At 42.3% G+C, this 27,678-nt stretch overlaps 1 protein-coding gene across 1 annotated transcript in view; it reads right to left on the bottom strand.

The window, feature by feature from the left end:
• Window positions 1-21,730, bottom strand: part of LOC144251821 (alpha-1,3-mannosyl-glycoprotein 4-beta-N-acetylglucosaminyltransferase A-like) — a gene marked incomplete at its 3' end in the record, with an annotated part of 82,085 nt that extends 60,355 nt beyond the window's left edge. Inside the window, 3 exon segments of the mRNA XM_077794532.1 lie at window positions 17,721-18,050; window positions 18,183-18,253; window positions 21,707-21,730. Coding sequence (XP_077650658.1) covers window positions 17,721-17,814 — 94 coding nt within the window.
• Window positions 21,731-27,678: the final 5,948 nt, after the last annotated feature.

Here is a 27,678-nt window from a genome sequence, read left to right as displayed (position 1 = left end):
AACAGTATCACTTAACACTAGCACAAAAAAGGTATAAGTCTAACAAATAAGTACAGAAAACATCAAAACTTGCTGGAAGAAAGACCTAAATACACAGATATTTCATGGCATTAGTTTTCCCCCGCTTAATCTATGGATTTTTGTTAATGATAAAACTGAAAGTTAATCCTTTATGAAAATCTTTCCACAGAGAAAAACATAGGCTTTTTGCCTAACTAGATAAAACCCACATGAAACTTTAAAAAGATGCATTAAAGGCATTTGACGTAATCCAACACTCATTCGTGACAAACTAGGAACTTCCTAGTTCCATGCTGGCAAATTCCTCAACATGATAAAGGGTATCTATATTTTTAAAACAATCTAAAATTCACATCGAATTTAATGGAAACAAGGCAAGGATGTCCACTCTTGTCACTTCTATTCGACATTATGTACTAGAGTTTCTAGTCAATACAAAAAAGACAAAAGAGAAGGATATAAATTAATTCTTTTTTTTACAGTTTCTAAAGCTGGGGATGTAGCTCAGTGGTAGAGCACTTGCCTAGAACACAGAAAGCCTGGGTTTAATTGCCAGCACTGCAAAACAGAACAAAAGTTCATGAAGCGTAGGAAGAGGTCATATACAAAGAATACAGGACTCATCTAGATAGCCATCAGAAGACAAGAGCTGCCAGAACACACGGAAGGCACGTCTGAAAATTTCAGAGGAAACACATTCAGCCTAAAATTCTTTACCCAACAACCAAGTGTGAATTTAGGACTATAAAAGAATTTATTCATTCATTCTCTCTCTCTCTCTCTCTCTCTCTCTCTCTCTCTCTCTCTCTCTCACACACACACACACACACACACACACACACACACACACACACACACAGAAGGGTGAAGGGTGGTCCCAGAGGCCAAGAACCCCTCCAGTGCAGGCCCTAGGACAGAGCTTCAGGAGGAAACACTGGAAAGAAAACAAACCTGATGTTATCTGGTACACTAGGGCACTGGAAAGAACTGATAGGTGAGGTATCTTAAGAATCCACTCGGGGGAGGAGGAAAACCCATAACCATACAAAGGAAGGAAGAGACGGCCATTAACACCAAGAATATAAAACACTGGAAATAAGGGAAAGGTGAGAGCACCATACTGGGCTCAAAAGAAAGATAATTTCATTCATTCACAATAACATCAACAAGAAATAACGCTTTAGCTAAAAATTATAGTGAAACAAGTGAGCGAAGAGAACAAAAAGCACATTCTTATCTGCAATACGAAGTTCACTCATGCTGTCTCAAACTGAAAACAATAACGCAACAGCACTTTATGAGTATAATTTAGAAACACGAAATACCAAAAAGAATACTTGCCTCTATCACTTCTTCAGCATGGGTTTCCTAACGTTCTTCCTGCCTCACTACCTCCCCTCCACTTGATCTGCCAAAGCCTCCACCCCCAGGCTTTGGATTCCATCTACATGCCACTTACACCAAAACTCACATCTCAATTCTTCTCTAGATGGCCACCTCTAAAACCTGTTCTTCTCCAAGCTTTCCCAGTCTTAATAAATGGTGCCACCAGCCATCATCTCAGACGAAACCTAAGAACCATCCTTGATCCCTCTACCTCCTCTCCGATCCAACAATACAAGCAGTCAGGTCTACCCCCAAGACTCTGGTGGGATCCGTCCATGAGGCCTAGCCCACATCAACCTGGCTAACACAATAGAGAAAAACCCTCTCAAGGAAATTCCTATTTCTACTTTGCCTCCTTAGTAGCAGAGATCACTCTGAAAAAGTAAATTGGTTCAGAGCTCGTTCCTGGTACACAATTTCCAAGACTTCCCATCGTGGAATCCAGGGTTCTAAGGCCAAAGTGCTCCGACCTGTAGCCCCCGTTCCAGCTTCCCCAATAAACTCCCTGCGCATCTCACACCAGGGTTGTCCACACTTTCCTTCGTGTTCAACATGCCATGCTCATTCCTGCCTCAGGGCTTGGATACCTGCTCCTCAGCTGCTGAGTTCCCTCCTCACTCTGCTTCTCTGGTTTCTCATCAGCGAGGCCTATTCTCCTCAAAGACCCTGTCTGATGGCACCTGCATCTTCACAGTCCCTGTCCCCCTCTTCATCAAGCAGCTTCATTGTCGCTATCCATTTCAACCTGAAAGATGTCTATCTACTTGCTGACTATCACCGTGTAAGCCACCCCTCCAGGACCGCTGTAAACAGCTCTAAGACAGCAAGGATGTCCTTTATCACGTTTACCATCACAACTCCAGTGTAACAGCACCTCAACAAATATTAATAAGTAGACAAATGACCTGAGCTCAAGAGAAAAGGGAACACGAAGAAAAGCTCCTCACAAATCAAAGAGCACAGGGCCAATAAACCACTAATATCCCACAACTGGGATTAGTAAATTTCCCTCCAGACCTAAACTATTATTGCAGTAGTTGAAACTCTCTGACCAATAGTCAGTGTCCAATTACTCCTCTCCATTTTAGCGTATCAGCTTCTAGGGACCATACCAAAGGAACAATTGACACATAGGAAGGAAGTTCCCCTAAGGCAAGTCACAAGAGGACAAGAGGAGCTCCCATTTCTACTTTATCTTTCATCCTAGTTTTCAGAGAGGAACAACCAAGTCTCCTGGACTCTTAGGTCCAATCGGGTCAGAAGAGGCGAGGCTTATTTCCCTTGAGAAGAGGGTTTATGAAGCCGCCACATCTTATCAGCACACTAAAAGATAACTGCCTCCACAAAGTGCTCACCACCACCTCAGGAAACATCTGTCCCCTCCCAGCTGAAAGCATTAATTGCAACAGGAGCCATGTCATGTGACTGCTGACTGGATCCCACAGGTACAGAGACTCACAAGGACTCTGAATCATGGTTCTAGAACGTGGCACACTCCACTTCCCAGCATGACTGAACCAATTCCACAGCAAAGTCCAGGTTTCCTGTCCCCTCTACACTCGGCCAATCACTCCCTACCACTATGGCTCACCGAGTCAACAGGGTGACGATGTACATGTCTGCTTAGGACAGTTCCAATTTACAACTGCTGCTGCAGCATTAATTGTTAATAGCATGCCCTTTGCTCTCAAGTGCCCTAGATTGGGGAAAAAAATTATATGATCACTATAACTGTAGAGGGAAAAAAAAGATCCGTTGACCATAGAGTAGCCTGAACGTAATGAAAAAACAAAATTCCTATTATGAGATGCAAAGAACCAAGCTTAAAAATGATGAAGATGATGTGGACATTGATTTGAATGAGAAAAATAATGCAGAAATACTGATAATGGGTCCTAAATGTTATCTACCATATACACAGAGACAAAAAGCTTTGTCTACTCCTTTGTGCCATGACCTAAACCACAAAAGACAAGCTTCTGAATAAACAAGGATGAAAATTTTACACAGTACCCAGTCTAGTGGGATCTGAACCAGACTCCTTCTACAACTAAAGAACAAAATGGTATAAAAAGTGGTTATTAAACGGTGTTGGAGAAAATAGCAGAATGAGGACCTCGGGGGTACATCTCTCCCCAAAACCACAATGTGAGGGGGGCTGAAAAGGAGGGGGCTGAGGTGTGGCTCAAATGGAATGCATTTGCCTAGGATGTGTGAGGCCCTGGATTCCATTCCAGCAGGGGTTGGGGCATAGCACACCTATAGTATAAAATTATTTGTGTAAAATGTTTAAAACACACAAAATCATATATACACACATACACATATGTGATTTCTAGATAGTCATATCCATAAAGCAACATATAAAATGGAGTGGGATCCTACACAGGTACGATGTGGTCGCCTCCACCAGGGAAGGAAAGCAAAAGGGACACTGGATGATGGATGTTAAATAGATCTGCTGTGCTTTGCTCATTAAAAATGAAAAGAAATTCTAGAAGTAAATATGAAAAAACCTGGGTAACGGAACCACAGGTATTTCTATCTTACTTACTATACCTTCTGAATAATCTTAAATTTTCTTAAGTGAGGTGTGATGGGGGCATAGTCTCTGCCCTTAAGAATCTCGCTGTTTTGACTCGGCTTATAATCACGGCTTCTTTTTATAAATGTTCATGCTCACGAAGTTCCCAGTGAATATCTGTCCCAAATGTCAAGCTCTGTAATTTGCAGGATCTACCTTCTTTCATCGAGAAGGGGGAAAAAAAAAAAAAAAAGAGCCCTGTTTTCCTATATTTGCTTTACAGAACTTTTCCTGGTTTTTATAATTTCTCCAGGGTCATCACAGTAAAATAAGAGAAAAAAAATTTAGAGCCATGGATATGGCTCAATAGTAGAGCACTTGCCTAACATGCACAAAGGCTGGTTTCAATCAACAACGAAACTTTAATTTTAATTTTTAAAAAGCCTCAAGAGAGCCACAGTGGCTTTTCTAAAATGAAAGAGTAAGCTACGAAAGAAACAAGGTCCCAACACATTTCATCCCAGTGAACACCATCTACACCAGCCCTGCCTTGCCCTTGGACAAGCAACCAAATCCTACTATTTCAAAACAAGGCTGGTCATGTGCGACCTCTGGAGTCTCCTGGATCTTCTCCAGGATGTAGTTCAAAGTGTGAGTTGACTGCCAGAAGGCCAAATACCCCACCTTTCATGACACACCTAATCCTCAGTGTGACTCTCAGAAAATGGTTTCAAAGTAACAGAAGTTCCACACTGCACACCTGCATTCTCCACTTTTTTATTTTTAATTTTTTAGTTGTAGATGGACACAATACCTTTATTTTTATTTATTTATGTGGTGCTGAGATCAAACCCAGTGCCCAGTGCATGCAAGGCAAGCACTCTACCACTGAGCCACAATCCCAGCCCTCTACTTTTTTTGTACATTAATTTTATTTATTTTAATTAGGTATATGAGACAGCAGAATGCATTCTGATTCATTGTACACAATTGCAGCACAACTTTTCATTTCTCTGGTTGTACATGATGTAGCATTGCACTGTATGCGCAGTACCTAGTTGCACCTAGTACATCTACCTAGGGTAATGATGTCCATCTCATTCCACCATTTTTCCTGCCCCCCCATGGCCCTCCTCACCCCTCCCTCCCCTTTGCCCAATCAAAGTTCCTCCATTTTTCCCATGGCCCCTTTCCTCATTATGGATCAGGATCCACTTATCAGAGAGAACATTCAGCCTTTGGTTTTTTGGGATTGGCTTACTTCACTTAGCATGATATTCTCCAACTCCAGCCATTTAACTGCAAATGCCATAATTTTATTCTCTTTTAATGCTAAATAATATTCCATTTTATATACATACCACAGCTTCTTTAACCATTCATCTATTGAAGAGCATCTAGGTTGCTTCCACAGTTTAGCTATTGTGAATTGAGCTGCTATAAACATTGATGTGACTGCATTACTATAGTATGCTGATTTTAAGTCCTTTGGCTGTACACTGAGGAGTAGGATAGCTGGGTCAAATCATGGTTCCATTCCAGGTTTTCTAAGAAATCTCCATACTGCTTTCCAGATTGTCTGCACTAATTTGCAGTCCCACCAGCAATTTATGAGTGTGTCTTTTCCCCCACATCCTCACCAACACTTATTGTTGTCTGTATTTTTTTTTTTTTTTTACTAGGATTGAACTCAGGGGCACTCAACCACTAAGCCACATCCCCAGCCCTATTTTGTATTTTATTTAGGGTTAGGGTCTCAATGAGTTGCTTAGCACCTTGCTTTTGCTGAGGCTGACTATGAACTTGTGATCCTCCCATCTCAGTCTCCTGAGCTTCTAGGACTACAAGTGTGCACCACCATGCCCGGCTTTGTTGTATTTTTGATGACTACCATTCTGACTGGTATGAGATGAAATCAGAGTAGTTCTGATTTGCATTTCTCTATTTACTAAATGTTGAGCATTTTTTCATATATTTGTTGATCAAATGTATATCTTCTTCTGAGAACTGTCTGTTTAGCTCCAGAAATCTACCCCATTCACCTCAAAAATAAAAAATAAAATACTTGGGAATCAACAAAATGTAAACTACAGAACACAGAGAAAGAAACTGAATAAGACCTTAGAAGATGGAAAGACCTTCCATGCTCTTGGGTAGGCAAAATTAATACTGGCAAAATGGCCATACTACCCAAAGCACTATATAAGTTCAATGTGATTCCAATTAAAATTCCATCATTATTCCTTATAAAAATAGAAAAAGCAATCATGAAATTCATTTGGAAAAATAAGAGACCCAGAATAGCCAAAGCAATTCTTAGCAAGAAGAGTGAAGCAGGAAGCATCAAAATACCAGACCTTAAACTATAATACAAAACTATAGAAACAAAAATGGCATGGCATTGGCACCAAAATAGACATGTAGACCAATGGTCCAGAATAGAAGACACGGAGACAGGCCCACATAAATGGAGTTATCTCATTCTAGACAAAGGTGCCAAAAACTTTGGAGAAAAGATAGCCTCTTCAACAAATGGTGCTGGGAGAACTAGAAATCCATATGCAGCAAAATGAAACTAAACCCTATCTCTCACCATGGACAAAACTCAAATCAAAGTTGGATCAAGGACCTAGAAATTAGACCAGAGACTCTGTGCCTAACAGAGAAAAGAGTAGACCCAAATCTTCATCATATCAGATTAGGCCCCAACTTCCTTAACAAGACTCTTAAAGCGCAAGAAATAAAATTAAGAATTAATAAATGGGATGAACTCAACTAAAAAGTTTTTTCTCAGCAAACGAAGCAATCAATGAGGTGAAGAGAGAGCCTACATTTTGGGAGCAAATTTTTGACACACACACACATCAGATAGAGAACTAATCTCCAGGATAGATAAAGAACTCAGAAAACTTAACAAAAAAACAAACAACTGTCAATAACTGAACTAAGGAGCTGAAAAGACACTCCTCTAACTACTTCTAATGGTGCTGCGCTGTCACATTTATTTTCATCCACTCTGTAACAGACCCAAACATCAATCAAGTCCACAGCTCCCTCCCCTGAGAGTCGCTCAGTGCTGAGGTTACTGCAGAGTGTGCGGCTGACAACAGGCTCCTTTTCAAGCCCAAGATAAAAATAAATGTAAGGTTAGTGAGGTTTTCTAAATTTGATGCAGTCAATGTGCTTTATTTTATTCAAAATCCACAAGATTCAGGTTTATTGTTTATGCACCAAAATAATAGGCACACACCTGTAATCCCAGTGGCTTGGGAGGCTAAGGCAGGAGGAGTGCAAGTTCAAAGCCAGCTGCAGCAACTTAGCAAGGCCCTGTCTTAAAATATAAAAAGGCCTAAGGATGTGGCTCAGTGGACAAGCACTCCTGGATCAATCCTGGGTAGTCCCCCCACCAAAAAAAAAAACCCCTAAAACCCAGATTCCTGTGTATCACTGGAAGGGAAAAAAGGTTACATTCCTCCTAAAATTTGGCATATATTTTGCTAAAGACAGTTTAATGGTTGTGTTTAGTAATGAAACAAAAATCCCCCTTCATCACTCAAGTTAACATAACTTTTCCAAAAATACCAGCAACTAACAACATAAACTCTTCAATTTAAAGGGAACACTGATATTTCACACAACTTGAGTAGCCTTTAATAAACAGCAACATAAATTGATTACTTTTTCTTTATAAAAACTGGCTGGGGGGAGGAGCGTGCTATGACTAAATATGAATAAAGTAGTTTTGACCAAAGCATAGAAAGAAATCCCATTAGGTGGCAGACAATGGGAGGTTTCCAGAAGCTTCTCTAAGGAGACACATTTGGAAGCCCAGCTCTGCTGTACTGGAGTTCATGCCAGCCTCTGTGAGCTGATGCGGAAGAATGAGCCATGGAGTGAACAGCGCCTGGTTCAGACCAGGTTTCTAGCACTCTCCAAGCACCAGGTCAAGTGCTTCAGTGGTAGGCCAACTGCCTGACCGTCTTCACAGCAATTGGGAGACTAATGCCTACGCCCCAGAGCTGCTAAGAGGACTGAAGGTGACCAGGACAGAAAGGTGGTCATCAAATGATATCCCCCACCATTCCCACCCAGCAGGGTGCTTAGCTTCAGTTTTGAAACTGCAGGTTCATTTCCCTGAAAAGGCAGCGGCAGCATCAGGTGGGTCCTACATTTCTCTGCAAAATTGTTTGCAAACAAGCACAACTTTACTAAAAGTAAAAGGGAGGGAAATGAAACAGATAAAAGATTTGGGAGATAAATGCCAACTATGAGGGGGACTCTTTATTCCACAAACCCTGAAGGTCATGTTCTTAAGCTTAACTTGGCTGACTCACTGAAAGCACACACAGAAGGGCCGACCAGCAGTACACACGGGGTGTCCAGTCTAGGACTGCCCCAGTTCAGGAACATTTACTTCCTTTCTCCATAACTCACACAAAATGTCAGGGGAAGAAAAGATGAGGGGTGCTTGGAGATAGCGGCTCTCCACACAGGAGCTTGCCAGGATGAACAAGGTGAGTACCGGCTGGCTGGCTGGCTGCTGCCATGTGAGATGAACCAGCTGGCAGACGCCTTTCCAATCCCACACAGCTTTCTCCTCTCAGTAACAAGTTCCAGCTGCTAGCTTGCCTCCAGAGTTCCAGTCCTACTGGAATTAACTCCTTGAATGAGCTGGGCTCCATCACACAGAGCTAAGTCCTACAGATCAATGAAACCTCATCCCCAACGCAACATGATGGTTCCCCTAACAGCCAACCAATGACATTTTCTACAGCAACACTGTTTCCATCTAAGTCTCAAGAGCACCCAGCTTGGGTCTCTAATATAATTCTTACAGGCAGAAACTAGGACTCTTAAGGGGTGACTAATCCCACATTTCCTGGTAGGAAAATAGAAGGATGGGTCTGAAGCACAGAAACAGTACAATACAAGAAAGCACAGATGCTTTGGAGAGCGTGAGTGAATGTTAAACACACCAAGAAGGCAGCTAAGAGGACCCTCACAGCCGCAGGGTGACAGTGTGGACACAAAAAGAAAACAACTTTGTTTCTAGGACAAATTCATTTTGTAAACGGTGCCAAAACATTTAAATATCAAAAAACTTTGAAATACAAATAAAAGGCAAAGACTATGGGGCTTTGTTGTTAATCTGAATAAGAATACATCAATATACTTGAGTATTTCTATTCTCCAATAAGCATATGTGCTTAAAACACAGAGAGAAACTTGTATCCGTCTGCATATACCAAAAAATGGGAGGGAAAGGGAAATTTTGAGCAAGCCCTCGGTTTGGGATGAAGTAAGAAGCCTAACAAAAATAGGGGGAGAATATAAGTTAAAAAAAAAAAAAAAAGAGGGGCTGGGGATGTGGCTCAAGCGGTAGCGCGCTCGCCTGGCATGCGTGCGGCCCGGGTTCGATCCTCAGCACCACATACAAACAAAGATGTTGTGTCCGCCGAGAACTAAAAAATAAATATTAAAAATTCTCTCTCTCTCTCACTCTCTTTAAAAAAAAAAAAAAAAAAAAAGAACATTCAATTATCTGTCCTAAAATGATCAAGCTTCCAGACCAGCTCCCTTATCTCAGACCAAGAAAATTCTAGGTGAAGTTCGAGTCAGAAGACTCTAACAAGGAATGCTTGAGCTTGCAACACTCTACCATGGCAAAGAAAGGCCTAGGACAGTAAGGAATCCTAATTCCTGAAGGGAAAACACCACATGGAAGCAACAAATCTGTCTAACAAGAACTCTAAGGCCTTGTAACACACATGTTCAATTGTGAACAAAGAATGTGTTAGTCAGAGGTCCATTACAAGTACCAGAAATAATCAGCTTACACAGAAGAAGGGTTTACTTTGGTGCAGTTTTAGGTTTTGATCCATGAATGGCTGCCATATTATGGCAGGAGCAGGTGGTACAGCAAATCTGCCCACCTCATGCAGGCAAGAAAGAAGGGCCAGGGTCCCACAGTTCCCTCTGCAGCTCACCCCCAATGACCCAAAGACCTCCTAGTCCATCTCACCACTTGAAGGTTCCACCACCTCCCAACAATGCCAGCTGGGGACTAAGCTTTTACCACACAGGCCCTGAAGGACATTTAAGAACCAAACTATACAGGACCCAGCCAGACAAGAGACTCAGATGAGAAGCAACCAGGTCCCCCTCCCCACTCAGTCCTCCCAACCATCCCTGATCCTGACTGGCATAGTTCTCAGAAGACCACCCCGCCCTTTTTTCCCAGCTTGTTATGATTTTCAAAATTCCCAAAAAGGTATTAAGTAATTATTACCATAATCATAGAAAAAATCATAAATGAGGAATGAAGTTCATGGTACTAACGGTTTCGAAAGAGTTAAAATATAAGTATGGTAACAAGTTTTGCAGTATTTGTACTTGTTTTGTCTACTGACTAAAGGATTGAAGTTCAAAAGAATACATTTTACCTTTAATTAAACTATAAAAGAGAAAAGACATGTGCATGTACATGTATAAGTGGTGTATTGTTATCAATCAAAAAAAAAAATAATGTACCCAGTCTAAAGAGAGAATTTTTTTTACAGGAAGTAAAAATTTAAGATAAATAAGATGATGAGGGGCTGGGGTTATAGCTCAGCGGTAGAGCGCTCACCTAGCACGTGTGAAGCCCTGGGTTCAATCCTCAGCACCACATAAAAATTTAAAAGTACAATAGAGATATTGTGTCCAACTACAACTAAAAATATATTTTAAAAAAAATAAGATGATGAGACACTCTCCACCACAAACTCGTCCAGAGCCCTTAAGGTCTCGTTGCCTTTATTGCAACCAATTAATAAACAGTTCCTGGAACTGAGAGAAGTTTCCAGTTCCTATCCTCTCTGAATTAGAAGCTTCCAGTCCCTGTTCCCTCCTAACTCGCCTGGTCTTCCCCGCTGTTTTTGTGAACTTTGGCCTCTGGACCACCAGGCCAAAACTCTGTGGTCCATCAGGTCACACACCTCCAGTTCACCAGGCAAAACTCTTCCACTTTTCAATATGCTGTCACCTTCATAAACTTTGGTTCAACCCAACATCTACCTTCTCTATTATTACAAGGTATTCCCAGGTGAACTCCTAAGCAAGAGATTCCTTTCTCCCTCTAATTCCTAATCGCCTTTAGAACAACTCAAATGTCACTTCTCATGAGAAACCTTTACAGAACCCCTCATCAGAACAGTCTTTACCTAAGAGACAGCCCTCTGCCCCTGCCTTGGAACGACATCAACAGCACTGAATATTCATGTCACCTGTCTGCTCTTGCACAGTGGCCTCCTTCACAGGGTGGGTTTTCTGTCTTTGTCTTCTTGGCCTTCCCCCCACTCAGGGCAAGGCACACAGCATTTTATGAATGTTGGAGAGAAGGAAGGCAGGAAGGCTAACTACAAACTGCAATGAAGAAATAAAGCCTAATATTGGTTTCTGCATAGAAGCCCCATGAGAAAGACCCTTTTCTAAAAAAAGAAGTTGCTGCCTCAGAGACTTCTAGGGAAAACGTCCAAAGAACTGTGTACCAAAGTGCCCACCGCAGCTCGTTATAAGGAGATGCACACTTGGGTTTGTGCACTTTTCTTTAATGCAACTAAAACATTTACTGAAACTGTCCTGAAGACACTAAATGTCTATATGTGTTGAAAAGAAAATGGATTTGCATGCCTACTTCCCACCCTCTGGGCTAGAAAGTTCTAAGGTACCATCGCAACTGCAGAGGGGGAAAAAAAACCTGGCATGTGACCATTTACTACCTTTTTAAATCTTTTCTGGTTGTAGAAGGACACAATACCTTTATTTTATTTATTAGTTTTTACATGGTGCTGTAGACCAAACCCAGTGCCTCACACACTTTAGGCAAGCACTCTACCACAAGCCATACCCCCGCCCCCCATTCACTATTTTTAATCTGGAAAAATAAACTTTAAAAGTAATGAACACTGACTATAATTTGCTGCCACTTTCTAGCTTCCTGTTGGGAAAGTAAAGAATAGAGCTTTTTAAAAATTGACCTAACTTTTATCCTTTGGTTTCAAAAACTGAAAATTAACTTTCACAGGCAAGCAAAATGTACTTTAGCAAAAAAGATATGACTCTTACTTTTCCTGAATAAATTTAAGTCTAAATGTTAGTCAAATCAACTCTATCCCCAGACTTTCATGTTTACAACATAAAGGGCAACTACAGTTTTTTTCCAAAATTAAATTCTTGATTTCCCATGGAAATTAAGGTGACCATTAAAAGATTAAAAAAAAAAAAGTAAACTAGATTTCCATTATTCAAGGCCCAGCACAATGCTTAGAATAAGCATTAAAAATAAATAAATAAGCACTAAAGCACATGTAAGGACTATGAATAAAAACCAAAGTGGCCCTGAACAGATGAGTGGTTGAATAAATTACAATGCATCTACACCATGGAGTATTATGCAACTGTTAAAAAAAAAGGTATTGATGAATGAATATGGAGTGATTTCTAGGATATAATACTAAGTGAAAACTGCAATGGATAAAAGCACCTACCACATGCCACTGTTCAAATGAGAAGGAAGACAACATGAGGAAATGCAAAGGTATCTGCTCAATTTGTGCAACAAGAAATCCAGGAAGGATAAACCAGTACACTGTAATATTGAAAGGGAAAGACAGAAACTTGGTAAAGGGAAGAATGGAAATGGAATACCTCTCAGTATGCTCCCCCCACACACAAGTTCTGACTCAATGAAGATGATGTTTTACATATTCAAAATGTAAATAAATTCAATAAAACAAGGTATTAGGGAAACCCAAAATAATACAAAGAATAATAGATGGGCTTAAGTGCATGCATTATAAATGAAAAACATAAGCACAGAGAAGAGGAAGTGACTAAGATAAAAAGCAGGCCAAGTAACTTTAGAAAACAGCAGTCAACTATGTTTTACAAGACAAAATATAAAAATAACTATGTACAAAAACAGTACCCTGGTAAATTTACTTTTCACTTGGGTTATGGTTAGCAATTCTGAAACCACTTTATGTATGTATTGGGCATTAGTAATGATATTGGGATAGGAAGATGGTGTTTTGTGATGTCAAGAGACTGGTGTGACAGGGAAAAGACGAGGCTAGTGCAAACAGTATAGTATTACCTTAAAAACTGAGCGACTGCTAAGAACATGTGCTTAGGCTTTTAAAAAAAAATACAGATGGACAGGAACAGAGACTTGTGTATACATACATACGCTTCCTTGTTGTCCACAGAGAGGGACTGGAGGTGGTGATAGCACAGTAGGATGGGACAAAGGGAGTAGAGGCTGCTTGGAGAAATGATTGCATCCAGGCTGGAATAGAGAAATTACCAGACAAACCTGGAGCACATTATAGCATCATAAAGTAATCAATTGCCCAAAACATGCAGGAACTAGACAAAGGTAGTGGTTGTACAGCATTGTGAATGCCCCCTGGAGGGTGCAGACTTCTATGAAATAATGCAACAGTCACTAAACAAGTCAGCAAATAACAAGGCCCAAGGGTAGAAGAATTCCAGTATCCAGAGTTGCTAAAATGTATTTTTCTAAAATATTCATTAGCCAATAAAACAGGATGTGCAAAGAAACAGCAAAATATAACTCATTCATCAGATAAAAGGAGGCAACAGAAACCACCTATGAGTACAACTAGATGGCAGACTTCAGAGTATGTTCCAGAACTCAAGGAAAGCTTAAAGAAGTTAAGGAAGGGCTGGGATTGTGGCTCAGCTATAGAGCGCTCGCCTAGCATGCACGGGGCCCTGGGTTCGATCCTCAGCACCACATAAAAATAAACAAATGGAATAAAGGTACTGTGTCCAACTACAACTAAAAAAATAAAAAAGAAGTTATGGAAGGCATGGCAACATTGGATTGAATACAGAATACCAATAAAGAGACAAATTTTAATAAAGAACCAAATAGAAATTCTATAGTTGCAAAGTACAATAACAGAAGTTAAAAAAAATTCAGTAAAGGACCATGTGATGGTCAATTTTATGTGTCAACTTGACTGGGCTAAGGGATGCCCAGATAGCTGGCAAGACATTTCTGGATATGTCTATGAGGGTGTTTCTAGAAGAGATTAATATTTGAATTGGTAAGCTGAGAAAAGATGATCTCTCTCACCAATATGGGTGGAAATCATCCAACATATTGAAGGTCTAAAGAGATAAAGATGGAGAAAAAGCAAACTGGGAGGTGGTGGAATCTTTAGTAGGTAGGGTCTAGTGAAGGCAATTAGACCACAGCCCTTAAATGAACTTTTGGGACACTCCCCCACCCCAACAACCTTTGCTTCCTGGCCACCATAATGTTAACAGGCCACCTCTGCCACACACTCCCCTGCCATAATGTATAGTAACACCTCCACAGGCCCAAGTGACCACAGACTGAACCTCTGAAACTATGAGCCAAAGTAAATCTTTTCCTCTTCCAAGTTTATTTTCTTGGGTTATTGGGTCTTGGTGATAAAAAGCTAAATAGATAGTATATATACAGACACATATGGGCATACAGACCCGTGTGTATCCATATAAGGTAACACTGCTCATCCATAAGAAATGAGATGCTGATACATGCCATAAGATGGGTGAATCTTGAAAACATTATGCCACATGAAAGCAGCCAGTCACACTATACAATTTCATTTATACCAAAGTCCAGAAGAGGGAAATCTACATAGATGGAAGGATTAGTGGTTGCCTAGGGTAGGCAGACAAGATGATGAGAACCAGGGCAGTGACAGATACAGGGGACAGGATTTCTTTTTTGAGGTGATGAAAATGCTCTAAAATTGACTGTGGTCATGGATGTAGACATCTGTTAGCATACCAAAAAACACTGAACTTTGCACTTTAAATGAGTATAATGTATAATATGTAAATTATGTCTCAATAAAGCTGTTGAGATTTTTCTTAAATACATTTTTGCTGAATGAATCATTTACCAAATATTTACTAAACGTGCATTAACCACCAAGCACTGGTCAGATATACCAGATATAATACCAGTCCTGGTCCAGGGATCTATGACTACTTAATTGGTTTTGCCTGGTTTCTCGATTGTGGTCAACCAAAGCACGTTAGGTGCATTAGGATCCCTACCACCACCAGCAAGTGAGACATGTAATTATTCTTGTCCTACCCTCACAACGCCTACCTATAACCCTCCCAAACTAGCCATCCCACGAAATTAGAATTCTGCCTTATTTTTAAGTAGAAATCCTATGTAACCTGCTAAAACTGGTACCCTTCCCAGCTTCCTTAGCAGGATTCCTGACATCCTCATCAACCTCTGCCAATCTCATGGGTCAGTTCTTATTCTTCCAAGTGGCGAATTAAGATGGACAGTAACTGTACTATGATTACCAACTAAATTCAAGACAGCCTAGGAATCCCATGTGCCAGGTATAGTGAGTGTCTCATGACTCCAAAGCATAACTGGTCTACCCCCCTTCAGAACTTGTAGTTGTATGCACAAATATTTACTAAATATATTTACTAATATATATGTACCTGCAGCTGCCTGCATCTGGTATGTCCACTGACCCCTCCTCTGCCTGGCATGCCCTTTACATTCATCATTTACACTCTACCTCCTCTGTGAGACACCTGAAGAATTAGCAGCCTCTGTGCTCTTCTAGGTGGTAGACCAATACCTCAGAGCCTAAGCTCTGAAATCATCTACCTGAATTCAAACTTCTCCACCACTTAATGTATAACTCTGATTAAGTACCTCAACCACTCTGCCTTGGTTTTCCCAACTACAAAAAAGACATGAAAATATTTACAGGGTTGTTATGAGGATTAAATGAGATACAAATGTTTAGAACAAGACAGGCACTGTGACTGCCTCTATCTAATTCTGTCTGATGGTACACTTGTTTACATGCCTCTTTCCTGCCAGTCCCTGTTCAAAGACATGTCATTTCTTTTTTCTTTTCATGTTCACAGCATATAATACAGTGCTAGGCACAGGTGAGGTACATGTAAAAAGCCCATGATAAAAAATAACAACTCTTAGTCCAGCAATGGCAAAGGTTATTGAAATCTCACTTTGAAAATAAAAATGAGAGCACATGGTTTGTGTATAGTAGAACTGAATATCTAAAAGCAGGCCTGCCCTGGAAAATCCAAGCTGTCTATCTAGAAAGAATCCAAGGGCTCAACAGTGAAGAGTGGTTACATAAACGACAGCAAATCAACACAGGGGATTTCACCCAACCATAACAGGAGGCCTGTGCTGATCCCTCAAAGTCTGGACAAAACACTGAGCAGAACAACAGCAGAAGAGTAGGCACAGATGATGTAGAGCTGTTCAAAGAGCCATGATCAAAGAAAACAGACTGTGCGTCTAATACTACAGAGACAGATCCTTTACATTCTTTGAATTATTTTGATGCTAAAGACAGCCTAATAAGAAACTAATAATAATGCCTCTAATGCCTCTACCTAAGAAACAAGACAAATGGCCTGGAGATTCCAAAACTTTAGAGCTCTTACATGAGACACAGGGAGAAGGGTTGAGCTTATCTATTACTATCTCTGAACTGATGATAAGTTTCCTGATAAGAAAAAACCCACCTACTACTGTTACAGTCAATTCTCTTATTCAGAGGTAGACCCTTCACAGCCAGTCACTTCTTTTGTTTATGTCAAGGATTAATAATCTGATTAATCAAGATGCTTCCTGATTAATACTTCTCATTTGGTACAATTAAAAACTAAAATCTAAAAAGTCTGTATTTGTACACAAAGAGCTTTCCTTCAGCAATATTTCTCTTGTTTTCCCCCTAAGAGTCCATTCCCCAAATAAGAGAAAGACAAACACTGGGAAAACAATATTATACTTGCTTATACATAGATCCACAGAAGTATATATGCACACACAGAGATCTATGTACAGAAACAAACATACACCAAAAAAACTGAGTCAAGAAACAACCTTTTCAATTTCTTCATGAGACAATACAATGATGTCAGCAATAGCATCTTCAAATAGCCCAGGTGATGATGATATTATAACTTGACTAATAAAATAAATCCCAACACCTCCATCTTTCTTGCCATCAACAGCCTTAGATTAATATGAGGAAAGGAGCAAATGAAAGGAATTTGCTCCAAATATTCTCTCTTCAAAAAAGAAAAGGTAGAAATTCATTATTCCTCGATATAACAATTCCTAGCAGTGAACAGATAACTTTCCTTTAAAACACAGTTCAATAGTCTAAATAAAAAACTTTTAATATTCCAATCAGCATGTCTCCTCACCGGCTTCTCAAACGCTTTTGCCTAAGCAGCAATCCGTCCAGGCCTGTGGTTTAAATCATTAACTACACAGCACCAAATCATTAGCATAATTGGCATGTAAATTTCACGAAGGCACTGATTGTGTCCTTTTAAGTGTTCTACACAACAGCCAGTACAAGAAAGCTTATTAAACATTTATGATGATTAGCTAAAAAATAAAACAAAATACCCAAACAAAAGTCTTTGTTATTCAACTTGGCTGTCATGTGTAATGTAAACCACTGATCAGTATCTGTTTCTCCAAGTGCAATTATAAGACATTGAAAACAAAACAAACCCCTTTGGAATTAGAAATTCTGTCTCCTCTGTCCAAGAATACATTGCATTTCTGTGTCAAAAGAAACTGCCAGCAGAGAGCAAGCAAATGCAGGTTGCTAGGATATTTAACTTGAGCATCAGCGCACCGTTTACAAAGCAAAAAGCCCCCACATTTCACGCACATATCCGCAGACATTTTCCCTACCTTTCCCATTTTGCCATGTAGTATACCAAGATAAAGTGAGGAACGACGTGATAAATGCTAAAGCAGTGGCTACAGTTCCATTTCGGAGCCTCATCTCATTTCACCATCACACTGGTTCGTATGTTTGTGATGACAACCAAGACTGTTTTCTTTTTAGCCTGAAGTCAACTGAATCCAGTACTCCTGGCTCCAGGCCAATCAAAACAATCAATGCAAGAGGTTCATTTCAGATGCTCAGGCAGAAGGTGTCTAGCAAGAATACCATTCACAATTGCTACTCAGGATTGTCTTCGCCGTCTTCATGTGCTCCTGTCTTGGGCTGTTTTCTCCCTATCAGTGGGAGAAGAGAAAGAAAACTTGTTCAATAATGCAGAGCACAGGTTTCTTCACTGATTACCCCACTCTGAATGGATTTTTGGCAGGGCTAAGCTGTCCTACCTCCCAACTACACATTTCATATACCAGAATTATGGTCTTTCCCCTCCAAGGAAAAAGTTTCAAATGATATTCCTTCTTCACTGGTTTGGTTATGTCTGTGAAAAGAAACTTCCGGTTACTTATTTACATGAAGAAGTTACAGGGCTTAGGAGACTCTAGTGATCATACAATGGCTCCTGAGTAACAAACAATCTTGACTCTCCCCAGTTTTCCTATGGCACAGTAACAAGAAATATTTAGAAACACACACACACACACGCGCACACACACACACACGTATATTTGTGAAAACTGACAAACAATATAGAAGAGTCAAAAGACCTGGGTCCTAGATCCAGGTCTGACATTACTTACTCCAAGGTTCACCTATAAAATGAGAAAAGCACTTGTCTTTCACATATTATCTTTCACATATTGTCATAAATAGTAAAAAGCCTACAGTTATTATTACTGTTCATCATCATCGCAAAATAACCTCAGTCTTCCCAGTGACTAACCCAATTCCTAGGGGGTAAATTCAGAATAATTAGCATTTAGAAAACGCAGCAATCCAGCCCCTACCCTATCAGCCAGGGCCTATCACTTCACATTGTTTTAAGTCAGGAAATTTGGGAGATCACCACCAATCTAACAAAACTGCTGAGAAAATGAAAAGAAATGAGGTCCTTACAAGTACTTAAGTATAGTGCCCAGCACATAATAGGCTCCCAATAAATGTTAACTATATTAAAATATAGAAGCAAACAGCCACTCCTTCAGTCGTCTGTACATATAAACGGTCCCATTCCCCAGGGGTGTGTCAGGCAATCTGAGATGTGCATGGACTCCTGGTTGCCTCGAGGGGACCACAAAGATGCTCTTGGCAATATACTAAATGATACTCTAGTGGAATGAATTAATGCATCCCCAAAATGCCTAACAAACCCAAGGGGCAATTCTCTCAGTGGAAGACCATGGCAGGCAATTCAGGAACTACCACCTCAGCTACTTCTCATCACTGAATACCACTACAAATCTCCACTAGTAAAGAAAGGTCACAGGTACACCTAATAATGACAAATAGAACCACAACTCACTGAATGTCTCCTATGTGCTGGGTCAATTATGTGGTCTAAACCTTTACAAAATCCTACAAGATGGGCATCATTAACACTATTTTACACACAAAGAAATCAACATCAAGAGAAAAGCTAGATTTGTATGATCCCAAAGTTCAAACACTTTGTCCCTCAAATTCAGCCACCTGTAGTACAGCAGTATAAAGAGAAGAGCCAGGGATACTGGAAGTCTCAGTTTAAACTGGACGATCTTCCCAAAATGTTAATTTTACCCAACTGTAAGTGTGAATCTCAAAAATGTTTTATATTCTAGAACAAACATGGATTCATTATGGTAAAAGTTGCAAAATTCACAGTAATTTTCAAAGTCTAAACATACAACTTTTAACAAATTTCTCACTTCCTGCAGCTTTTGGCTAGTTCCCCACCCCAGAACTCCCAACAAAGCATGCCTGTTTCCCGGCTTTGGACAGCAGCTCTTATTTCCATATATCATTCTAAAAATACTAAACCCCACTCCATTGGTTCCTCTTACTACCTGAGCACAAAGACATTATCACATAAAGTTATCACTGCTAAGCCAAATGTGTTGACCTTTCTATAGTCAAGATAACTTAATACTGAACAGCTTAGAATCAAAATCTTTGTGGCAAAAAAAAAAAAAATCCTATAATTTAAAATTCCATAGAGCATCTAATTGTCTGAAATCAATAAGCACCCAACAATGAGTTCTGATTATAAAAATAGAGGTGATAATGGAGTGAATTATATAACTTGGAATTCTCATCCTGGTATGACATTACACAAAAATGCTTGCAACTTTCTGTTGCTATGCACTTAGCCAAATTTTACTTCAGAAAGGATTTTTTTCTAGTAAGAGATCTAAAAAATATACAGGTCATTAGAGTAAACACTCACTAATGGAGAAGCAGAGAAACAGAATCATCGAATAAGGATATTTCAAAATACTGTTTTATTAAGTAGGGGAAAAATCTGCATAAAATTCAGTACAAATGTGTGAAGGCAAACTCTGAAATTAAAATTGACTATAGCTATGCTATCCATAATACATGAAAAACATAAGGAAAATTAAATACTGGATTCAAGAAATTAGCAAACTCAGGTTTGAAGAAGATACTTATAATGAATTTTACTAATAAGACCTGAAATTTCACAAGAAAAATATGAGAGCCTTTCACTCAGCAAGAATGTAGTCATACATTTTTAATTAGGATTTCTAAACTAATGAAGTTTAACTGCGCAGCACAAGTGAATGAAATCTCCAGATGAGAGCAAAACTAATGAGCTACAAGCTCTTAAATCACTACAGGCAGTATCAGGCTGGCTTGTCAGACACATGTGACCCACATTTTTATCAGTGTCCACATATGCAAACATTTTAATCTAACACCTGAATACTCTCACTTAACACATTTGAATCTTTAAATCACACACACACACACACACACACACACACACACACACACACACAGAGGCAGTGTCATTTCTCTAGCCTCCCAAAGATGAATGGAACTTTCAACTCCTGACCTCATGATGAAAAATCTGTTTGGTTAACAGACTTAACAATCTCACGTCGTTAGTCTTGTACTGCTGGATTCAAAACCTTTTAAAGCGTTCACTGAAATATTTAGCATGCTCCATGGCTGGGAGAACACTTTGCTGAACGTTTGGCATATTCCTTAATCAGCATCCCACAGACAGAGGTGCCTGAAGAACAGAAGGCACAATCCGGATATCCACAATCAATGAAAATCATGACGTAAGCTTTGATAACTTTACCACCACAATTATGTTAAAATCGTGTTGTTTTCCCTTTATACAGGGATCGATCTTTTTCTTTAATACAGCTTACATAATTTCGTCGTCCAGTGCGTTTTCACATTTACTCTTGCGGGTTAAAGAAACCTCTCTCACACTAACCTGTTAATCACCCTATTTTTTTTTAAACATTCAGCAAAAGAAATCAACCACACCTATTATCTGATTCTAAATTTAGACTTCTCTCTTCCAACGAAAGGCTGTGCCGTCCTTTTATCAAGATCTCGTCCGACCGCAAAAGGCACAGCAGCCTCGGGGACGCACAGGGTCCCTGCCCGCGGCTCTCGGTGCGGAAGGCGAGCCCCGCGAGGGCTCCGGGAAGCAGGGTCCTGCGAGCGGCACTGGGGCCAGCCACCAGAGCTCGCCTTCCAGGTGTCACCTGGCCCCAGCCTCGGGGTCCCGTTCGGCCCGGTCCGGACCGGGAGCTGAGGCCTGGGGCACTGGGGGGGAGGTGCTCCCTCACCCCGGACCACCAGGTCGTCACTTCAGGGCAAATCCGCCACCCCGGCGGCACGCCCGGTCCCCTCAGCGGGAGCAGCCCCTGCCCCGGCGCCCTGGAGCCTCGCGGGGCGGCTCCGCGTCCGGCGGGCAGCGGACCCCGGCCCCGCGGCGCCCCTCCCTCCCCTCCCCACCCTCGGGAAGCCCACACACTTTGCTCTACTTTCCCCCAAAGTCGAGGAGCCCGGCGAGCGCCGGGAACGCACGGGGCGCTGGGCGGGCCGCCGGGAGGGCGCGCGGCACCGCGCGATGCAGGGCGATGCGAGGAAGGCGTCCCGGCCCGCGCCGCGCCCCCAAGGCCCAGGCAGCGCCCCCGGCCAGCCCCGCGCGCCAGAGGCGAGAGCACCTCCCGGCGCACCAGCTCCCGGCCGGGCCGCGGCGCCCGCGGCTCCGTTACCAGCAGGTGGATCTCCCGCAATCGCGGCGCCGCAGAGCCGGGCCGCCGGCGCCGCCCCTCAGCCCGCTCCCTCCGCGCAGCCGCCCTGCGCTCCCGCCGCCAGGCCGCCGCGCGCCTCCGCAGCCCAGAGCCGCTCACCTGCCGCTGGCGCCGGCGCTCCCGCCGCGGCCGCAGGCAGAGCTGCTGTGGCCGCCGCCGCCGCCGCCGCCGCGCGCCTCCGCAGCCCAGAGCCGCTCACCTGCCGCTGGCGCCGGCGCTCCCGCCGCGGCCGCAGGCAGAGCTGCTGTGGCCGCCGCCGCCGCCGCCGCGCCCCGCCCTCCCGCCGCGGCTCCGCCCCGCCCCGCCCAGCCCGCGACCCCGCCAGCCATTGGCCGCCCGCCGCCGCGCCAGTGGCCCGCCCGGCTGTCACTTAGGGGCGCCGTCGCTCGGCCTATATAACTCTCGTGAGGTCTTTCCCACTCGGCGTCACCGCACGGTCCGAGCGGTGCCTGGTTTCCCGCGCCCGGGCTCCGGTGCTCGGCGCACTCCCCGCCGCCTCAACCGGCTTTGGTCCTCCGCGGCGTGTGCGGAGGCAGCTCCCGCCGCCAACAAAGGCCGAGGCAGCGCTCGGCCTCCGCCTCAGCGCGCGACCGGACCGCCCCGGGCTGCCCGCGAGTTCCACCCCCTTCCCCCAGCCCCCGTCGCATCCCCGGTCCGCATTCCCAGAGACAAGTCCCGGTCCTAATCCAGGGTCAGCTTCCAGGCCCTGGGCTTCCGGGCATCTCACTGACAGCCCCAGCGGGGGACATTGTTGCCCCCAACTCACCGATGAGGAACACGGGACTGGAAAGATTGACTTAAACCCCTAGGACAAGGAAACAGGGCTAGGATTTAAATGCATATCATTCGGGTGCTCATGCCCCTAGTTTTCCCGTTAGGCCACGCAGTTTTGCCCCTTTCTCCTGAGCCCTAATCTATCACCGTTTCATGAAGTTTGAAGTTAATTTTAGAACCAAATAGGAAATCATCCATAAAAACCTGGGTGGGCTGACCCTCCTTTTTTGTAGTGTCTGTGAGCATCGTGACTTAATAGTAACTACCCGTGGGCACACCATCTTTTGGATACTTACTATATGCCAAGCCCCATTTTACATCTTTAATTGCATCCTCTCATATTTTAACTCCCATTTTTTCCCATGAGGAAACTGGAGCACAGAGAAGTTTAAAAAGTTTACCCAAGGTCACAGGCCGGTAAGAGATAGATCTCGGTTCAAACACAAAGGATGTGCTGTCTTTGGTGCTACCATAAAGCTTACAACAACCCTGCAAGATAATTTGCAGGGAGTAGAGGGGCAAAAGATCAAGGAGACAGGCTTGTCCGTGCCAATCTCCCAAGGTAATAGATTCTTTTCAGAAAACAGTAATTCAAATATTGAAAACTAAGAGAAAACATCAATCAGAATGAGTTTATATTTTCCAACATAATTCTTTTATTTTTGTCTCAAGATAACAGTAATTAATAATCAGCTTTGACATGTGCAGGCATCTTGATTCTCTCATGTTTAGGTTTCTCTCCATGACTGTTAAACTGTTTTAAAAGTGCAAGGCAACACATGACACCCCTCTTCCCATGGTTCCCCACTGACTGAGGAGGAGCAGACAGGTTTTGTCCACTCTCCAGCACTGTGGACATGACTTGTGCATAACAGTCATAATACCCAATGACAACTTTGCTCTCTACTTAGGGAAGTAGAGCCTGGTTTCTTATATTATATGGCACACACATTGCCACATAGCAAGTTGGTGACAGATTTCATGTTGGATGTAAACAATAAAGACAAACCATTCCAGGATACACCTGACACATTGTTGGATATATCATGCTTAAAACATCTAGGAGTAGACTATCCTAGGCCTTGCTATGCAGTGCTCCCCCTAAATCAGTGAGAGACCAGGGGAAGTGGGTGTCATGTGTCTCCTCGGACTTCTAAAATAGTTTAACTGTCATGGAGAGAAACCTGAGCATGAGAGCCAAGAAACCCACGCATGTCCTAACTGATTATTAATTACTGTTATCTTGAGACTAAAGTAAAGGAATTTTGTTGGGGAATAAAAACTTCTGAATAATGTTGTCTATTAGTTTTCAATCTTTGAAACGCTGTTTTTTGAACATCCTCTTCATGACAGACAAGCTAACTACTCCTTGCACATGAAGAGAGCATTGCCTTTTTTTAAAACTCTTTTTTTTTTTTTGGACACAATATCTTTATTTATTTTATGAGGTGATCGAACCTACTGTCTCATGTGTGTGAGGCAAGCTCTCTGCCCCTGAGCCTCAGCCCCAGCCCCAAGCATTGCCTTTTGAGAGAAAGTTCCCAAGCTACTTCCACAGGATTGACCAAAAGACCAAACAGCACAAGTAACTATCATAATCCTTACAGAGGAAGAAACTTGAGACCCTGAGAAATTAAGTAATTTGGCAGATGCAAATAGTAATTTAGGCAAGTAGTAAATGGCCAAGTCAGAATTCAAATCCAGGTCTGTTTGATTCCAGAGCCTGTATGATACTCCATTGCCTTTCTTCCTTCTTTAGCAATGGGCAAAATCTCGTTGTGTGGATGAATAGTAAAAAGATGTATTTCTCTCCCTCTTCTCCATTTTTTTCCCTCTTTGTGAAGATTTGAAACCATATGTTAGAGACATATGTCAAGAGGAGAAAGGAAAGGAAAGAGGACAGATAAGCATCAGTTACAGCCTGGCTGACTTATTCAGAAAGACAGCAGAAATTCCTCCTAAGCTCTGGTTAGTGGCAAAGCTCACAGCCAGGACAAAAAGCAAACAAAAACAAAACAACTGCCTTGCTTTGGGGATCTATTTGATACTTTGTCACTACTTCAACTGGCAGCAGAAAGACCATATGGTTAAACTTGTATCAGACTATTCACCCTGTTGCTCAGGGAAGAATAGAATTCAACTAGTATCCTAACCAATCAAAATACTCAGGAAAACAGGCTTCCCAGGTGTGGGTGTGAATTGGTGATTCATCTTACTTTTGCAGAGTACAAAATATTGAATTTTTCCAACTACATCTGTTCAATTAACAATCAAAGACCGTCGCTCCAAACCCCATGGAGTCCTATAGATTTCTTTCTCCTTGTTTTTTCCATGATGATTTCCCTTCTATCACCTTTTTTGTTTGTTTGTTTGTTTCTTCTCCACCTCTGCAGTGTCTGGGTCTACCTTCTCCTGACCTTTATTTCACACTGTCAGTGGAATTATTAACAAGAAGTTCTGCCTATAATCTCACCATTCTATAGTCTGTCCCCAACAAAGCTGCCACGTGGTAGCTCTCCTTTCCAACATTTTCATTATTCCATCCACTTTTTCTGAGGCCTGTGATTACAGAGGCAGCTGGTGCCTCACCATGGGGCGTTCACAGACTAGTGGAAGACATTGGTAAGTAATTAAACCACAGTACACCATGTTGGGACAGCAGATAGGATGGGGTCATTAACCAGATCCTCTGGGCAGGGAAGCCTTCCTGGAAGTGACATTTGAGCTAAAAGCAGATACCACACAGGAAATGAATCTTTGCCATTTATCTCTTTGATGGTAAGTGGTTGCTGGTGGGGCCATGTCTATATCAATCAGTCTCTAAGAAATCAAGCTCAGGATCTCTAGTTCTTTTCTACTCTGCCCCTCATCCATGCATTAACAATCAGACTTGCATCATTTATGAGCATTTATAAATGTGATTCTGGAGTCTTCCACTACAGGCTCTAGTGGGACCTTTTTGAAGTATACAATCTACAAGAGGCATCACTTCAGGAGGTTCTCCCTGGCTTTTTAAATGATGCATGTAGAGGTGGTAGAAGACATCTTATTTTAATTGGTAGACAGTGCATTCAATGACTTTCACCCAAAAACTATAGTGGACCTGGGACCCTGATGGGCTATAAGAGTCTATGGACCCTTTGCTAGCTGCAAAATGTTTCAGAGGTAGTAACAATTTCTCTCCTGTCATCAGACAGGGCACATGCCGTCCCAGAAATCAATGAAAGGGAATGCAAATGGAACCAACCACCACATTTACAATTCAACTCTACACGGAAATTAAGGTCCATACAGATGAAGAACAACAGAGAGCTAAATTATTCTTAATTTTTATTCTCCTTCCTCTCACCTTGGCTCATGAAAGATGCCTGTCCTAAATCACATTTATATCACTGGGATAAATGTTCCTACTGGATTATTCAGACAAAAGCCAGATTGTGTGCCCCCCCAGAGATGGAATCATAAGATCTTATCGTATTTAAATGCCTTGGCCATCGAAGTTTACATAATGTGTACAAGGCATTGCTGAAGTTTTTCAAGGAAACCCTAAAACAAAAGAGAATCCATCTTGCTGGGAACAGCCTCTCTCCCAAGCACTGTTAGAACAATCTGCAATGCTGGGACAGAAAAAGTCCCCGCCAAGACAGACTAAGAAGCTGTGACAGCTACACCATTAAAGCTGATTTATTATATTTGATGTATACTCAGAAGGCATAGTGGAGAGAACAGTGTGCCAGAGAATTACGAGCTTTGGATTCTGTTTGTGTTGGTTTTTCCTTTGTGAATTTGGTACTTGTAAAAGGTGTTGGATCAACAGTTATGCATCTGAAATCCACCCATGCATAAAACCAACCTAAGGAGTCCAACCCTGCTACTCTATCAATACATTTCAAACAGGATAAAAACCTTGACTCATCTAATATACCCAGGACCATGACCGTCAATGCTGCGGTTCTAGGTATCTGGAAAATCTCAGATTTTTTTTTTTTTTTACATTCTTTTAGGGCAACTGAACATACTTAACCCTACAGGTAAGTGTATTGGATTTCAGTCAGGAAGAGGAGGAGGAGAAAAGGAGGAAGCTGAAGAGGAGGGAGGGAGAAAAAGAGAAGATGGAAAGAAGAGGAGAGGAGGAGGCAGAAAACTAGGAAGGAGAGAAGGGGAAGGGGGAGGAAGAGAAGGAGCAGGAAGACAATTTTAGGTATTTTGGACAGAGTGACTATCATACAGGGGGTTGGGTGCAAAGGTTTTGGGAGGACTGGAAGAACCCAGTGGGGGGGGGGGGAACGAGAGAGAGAGAGAGAGAGAGAGAGAGAGAGAGAGAGAGAGAGAGAGAGAGAGACCTGAAGAACAAAGAAGAAGCAGGATGGATTCCCAAGGATCAGAAGCTTCTGTGCTGGTGACCCTGAGCTCACCTCTGCAGATGGACTCTTGATGTTGGTTCTGGAAGCCTGAAAGACCTGGACAGCAGGAAGTAGGGCTTGCCCTCCCCCACTGCTCTGGCAACCTCCTGCATCTGTTGCCAACCACCTGCATCAACTGCCACACTTGTTAGGGGGAGGCAAAAGCAGGAAGTCACTCTCCTTCCTCTACCCTCTGATCCCCCGCCACAGCCTCCCCCTTACAGAAGCAAACAGAAAGCCATCTGGTGATGGAGCCCAGGATCTGTAGCTAGCTAGCCCCAGTGTGGCAGGTTGGAATACAGAAAGGCAGCGCATGAGACTGAAAATGTGGGGTAAATACCAACCAACATCAGAATAAAAAAGCACAGTTGGGCATTCTTTCAAGCTAGACCAAAAGTTTGTCCCGGAAATCCAAGGGGCGAGATAAGCGTAAGCCTCAGGTCTTTCAGCTTAAGTGAGACTCATACAAACTCTAGAAAACATCTCTCATGCTGGCATGGCTTCACAAAGAG

The sequence above is a fragment of the Urocitellus parryii genome, unplaced genomic scaffold (genome assembly GCF_045843805.1).
Source record: "Urocitellus parryii isolate mUroPar1 unplaced genomic scaffold, mUroPar1.hap1 Scaffold_2324, whole genome shotgun sequence".
Classification (NCBI taxonomy): Eukaryota; Metazoa; Chordata; class Mammalia; order Rodentia; family Sciuridae; genus Urocitellus; species Urocitellus parryii.
This window is presented reverse-complemented; position numbering and strand designations above follow the sequence as displayed.